At 37.4% G+C, this 4,704-nt stretch overlaps 1 protein-coding gene across 1 annotated transcript; it reads right to left on the bottom strand.

Moving 5' to 3' along the window:
* Positions 1-1,907: 1,907 nt before the first annotated feature.
* On the bottom strand, positions 1,908-4,061 carry zgc:110222 (uncharacterized protein LOC550336 homolog). Its single transcript, XM_058415709.1, has 2 exons — positions 3,525-4,061; positions 1,908-2,527 (listed from the first exon to the last, which is right to left on the bottom strand). Exons 1-2 carry the CDS (start codon positions 3,781-3,783, stop codon positions 2,295-2,297), a joined length of 492 nt encoding a protein of 163 aa, XP_058271692.1. The 5' UTR covers positions 3,784-4,061; the 3' UTR covers positions 1,908-2,294.
* Positions 4,062-4,704: the final 643 nt, after the last annotated feature.

The following is a 4,704-nucleotide window of genomic DNA, read 5'->3' as shown; positions in this document are numbered from 1 at the left end:
GAGAGTCGAAACCAAAGCTTGGGTGTCGACTCCGCACAGAGAAACGGTTCATCGCAGACAAACAGGAGATTTCGATATTTGACAAATGCCCTTTCGCATGTTTATTGGCAGTATTGTTTTGTTTAGTTTTTCTCAAGGAGCAAAAATTCAAATTGGAGAGCTGACATGTAGATGGGACAGAGGGAACGTTAAGCTTTATTCAGATACGACTCGGTTCATCATCCTGCACAATTGACTCTTGAATTCGGCTCATTTACATAGAATCAAATCGGACTCGACTCGGAAACAGCCTTAAAATCTGACACAGCCTCGAGCCAGCGTCATTGCGCTCTGAAGGACTTCAACACCCAAAATGCAAAGGCAGGCATTTCCGTGTGTTTTGTTGCATTCTACCTGGTAATCGGTCTTGGGCAGACAATCTGCAACACATTTAAGCGGTTCAGAAAATGGGTGGACGAGCTTTGTTGGAGTTTGTTGTGCGCACGCGCAGCATTGGAGTCTTACTGGTTCAATAAGCGCTGAAGGGGATCGGGAGCCATGCTGGGGAGAGAATGTGGCACTGTGGAAAAGTCTTAGATCTGTACATGATCACACTTTATAAATATGTACTGATAGATGTCTATCTGTCTATCTGTCTATCTATCTGTCTATCTATCTATCTATCTATCTATCTATCTATCTATCTATCTATCTATCTATCTATCTATCTATCTATCTATCTATCTATGTTCTCTGCCCCAGCAATCGGGTGAGAGTGCATTAGACACTTATAGCTCATATGTATTGTGTTGTTTATAGCATAATCCACTATATATGAATATCTATAAATGACTGATGGCTATTTCTTAAATTATTGTAGCACTGAAAATTACTTCTTTAAAAACCTTACAGAATACATTTGTATCCACATTCATGACCGACCTCTTAAAACTAGCCTGCACTGACTGAAATGTCTTTCTTGAAAATAAATTTACCAGATCTCTTTTTAGACTGGGGACGTGGATTTTAATAAATCGTAATACTAAAACTTTTGCAAACTTTTTTTTAAAAGAATTTCTTCAGAGAATGAAACAATAACTTAAAAATAGATACTGATCTGATGTGTCATCTACCTGAGGGAAGACTTGAGCAAACAGAAAAGTCTGTAACACTTATAAGTTACTGTTGATAAGAAGTTGAAAATATTTTACATTGTAGTAACTTTTATTATTTATTTTACTTACTGATGTATAAGAAATAGCCTACTGTTGGAAGAAAATGACTTAAAATACACAGATCAGCCATAACATTATGACCACCTGCCTAATATTGTGTTAGTCCCCCTTTTGCTGACAAAACTACCCTGACCCATCAACGCATGGACTCTACTAGATCCCTGAAGGTGTGCTGTGGTATCTGGCACCAAGATGTTAGCAGCAGATTCTTTAAGTCCTGTAAGTTGCGAGGTGAGGCCACCAGGAATTAAAGGATACTTTTGATAGATACTGACCACTGCAGACCGGGAACACCCCACAAGAGCTGCAGTTTTGGAGATGCTCTGATCCAGTCATCTAGCCATCACAATTTGGCCCTTGTCAAACTCTTTTGATCAACTGTTATGGTCAGCTGTTTTGACCAAAGGTAGGGCGGGTAAAACAAATTTTCTTTTACAGGTCAATTCAGTGAGCATATTATGGATGTGAGGGAATCCCCTAAGCTGACTTCAAACCCAAGATACGTTTCTCAGCTGCTCAGTTCTAGGCTGATTTATAGATTCATAATAATGAACAGAGCTCTAAATGTCCAAGCTGTCTACCATAAACAGTGGTGGGTCTGCAACGGTTCCTTATCTAAACTTAAGCCCTTTGTCTTCTTTAGATGTTTGCATGATTTTGATAATAGATTGATAATAAAGAACGGTGCAACAATTTTGATTTTAAATATGTGCATTCTTTATTTTTACTGTAAATGAGCCAGGTGTGATCAAAACAGTGACTGAGTAAACTTATAGACAAGAAAGGTCATGATAGTGTTTTTTTTTTTAATATTTATTTCTAAATCAGCATGTTTGCTAATATATCCTAAAATCCTACTACATTCAGTATAAAAGGTGAAGCAATGTTGGTATTTGACATGTGATGTATTTATATTCTAGCAGTATAAATGGGCCTAATTGTGACAAGTAAAGGAATAACATTTGATGCCAGTTAAAATGTGAAAAGGTTATAGATGAATGATTAGTCATCAGTTAGTACAATCAACACAGACCTGTCATTAAGTCATTAAACTAACAGCACTGCAGGTCTCAGTGACCGCTATAAGAACTCAACCACAGGATCCGGAGGTAGCAGATGTTCTGGGATCCTTACCATCCACATGTCTTTATGGCCTCTTGAATACAGCGGCTCTGTGAGCCAGCGTGGCCTGGACAGTCTCGTGAGGTATTTTTGGGCAAGTCCAGTCAGGCAAGCTGCTTTTTCCAGCTCTCTCATTTCCTCTGGAGAGACATCTTCAGAACATAACCATGTTTCCCCAACATCCACAAGACCTGATCAGCAAGGACAAATTTATTTGTAACTGGGGATGCACAATATATTGTTCAAAGAATTGCTGACAGTACTGGACTTTTTTGTAAGAATTATTAGTGGTGTAGCATTATCTCACAAAGGCAGATATATTGGGCAGTATTTAATATTAAATATCGCCATCAACCATTAAATCTTCTGCTGATATGTGACAAGCCAGCCTTTTGATGTTTAAACAAAACTGAAAATATTTTTCCAGACAGATAAATACATTTCCTGTCACTGGTTCCTCTTCAGACAGGTGCGTCAATTTCAAAATGACATCTAGTCAGATTTGATCATTAAAATTAATTATGAATATAATCTAGAACCTGAAACTGGATTAATGCAGAACTATGTATGTATTTTCTTATTCTGATAAATGGCTGGACAGAAAATAAATCCATATGGAAGTACTTTACAAAGCCAGTATTTGATTTTTGTAGATGCTTTTTTAACTGACACAAGAAGAAGGCGAAGTAAAATATTACTTTTATGGTACAAATTTCTTGAATATTCATAAACATTTCTGAAATTCTTCAGACAACATTACAGAAATATTATGCACATGGAATTTCACCAAATTTTCTGCAAGGCTCATTTACATTCATTAACTTTGTGCTTATTATATATATATATATTTGAATATATATATATATATATATATATATATATATATATATATATATATATATATTCAAATTTCTAGTATTTAGTATTTTGTTATATTTTTATTATATTTTATTTGTTATATTTTTTTTGTTATATATTGTACCTTTAAATTCTAGTATCTAGTAGTTTTTTGTTCTATTTCTATTGTATTTTTTATTTATTAAAATAAAATTACCTATGCTTGTGGATGCTGCTGAAAGTTGTAAATATCCCATTGGGATGAATAAAGTATCTATCTATCTATCTATCTATCTATCTATCTATCTATCACTGATGTTACAGAATGCAGGAATTTGTACATCATGTCACCTGCCACAACACCACGGCCAAATCTTTCCCCGGATCCCAGAAGCTCGTCCACTTCAGGCTGTTTCATTGCAAAATTCTCCCTGAGGATATTTCTCCATTCGTCTCCTTCCCAGTCCTTCTGTGCAATGTGGACGGCCATAGTGCAGTTGCGCATCTCGGCCAGCAGAGGGCGCCATCGCGTCTCCACAGATTTCACCCCGTTCAGCACGAGTCCTGCGTATGGCTGTCTAAAAGACAAGCAAGCAACCTCCAGAGACATTAACAAAACAAAAAAACAAAAATACTGACGATCGAGGAATCGTTTCAGCAAGATTCAAATTAGATTTGAGGACGTATTTCTGCTCATTACTGTTATATATAAGTAACCTGTATTTGTAAGGTAGAGCTACTGGCTGTATGATACTCCTATTTAACGCTGTATATTTTTAATCAAACTCATTCTATGTGTATTTCTTCTTTTTCGACCAAATCGAGGACAGCTCAGAAAAGACTGTATCCTGTCCACAAAAATCACAGAACGAATAGAAACTAGCGCCATCTAGTGACTAGAGACTGCTGACACCCCCATCTCTCAGTTTGTGGATGAAAACAGGACATTTTTAGCTGAAACACTAGAATGGTCCACTGGCCAGAGGCAGGACATCACCCTTCACAAGCTGGGACATTTACTTCAGCACATATGGTTCTCTTAAAAATAAATGAAAAATAACCAGCTTGCATATTGCAATAAAACCAACAGTAAGTGAAGTCTTTCACCTGTCTTTCAAACTGTCCACTTAAAAACGTTTAAAAACCCAGAACTCAAGTGGTCCACAAATGTTATCTTATCAGATCAGGTTCCAGAAGTAGAGTTTTTCTGTAGAGCAATTATCAAACTATGCCCGCATCCTCCAGCACACCATCTGTTTAGGGTGGTTCAAGTGGTTAATACTCTGGGTTGCTGCTCAGAAGGTCAGAGTTCAAGCCCCAGGACTGCCAAGCTGCCACTGCTGGACAACTGGGCAAGGCCCTTAACCATCCCTGTTCCAGAGGGGCTGTATAATGGCTGTCCCTGTGCTCTGACCCCAACCCCCTCAGCTGGGATATGGGAAAAAAGAATTCTGCTGCAATGTGTGTGTGGTGATAATAAAGGCTTCTTCATGCATTAAAATGATTTTTGTACATGCATCAGCATACTGTT

This window comes from Hemibagrus wyckioides, linkage group LG18 (assembly GCF_019097595.1).
Source record: "Hemibagrus wyckioides isolate EC202008001 linkage group LG18, SWU_Hwy_1.0, whole genome shotgun sequence".
In the NCBI taxonomy this organism is placed as follows: Eukaryota; Metazoa; Chordata; class Actinopteri; order Siluriformes; family Bagridae; genus Hemibagrus; species Hemibagrus wyckioides.
The sequence above is the reverse complement of the archived record's forward strand: the minus strand, read 5'-3'. Positions and strand labels throughout refer to the sequence as shown.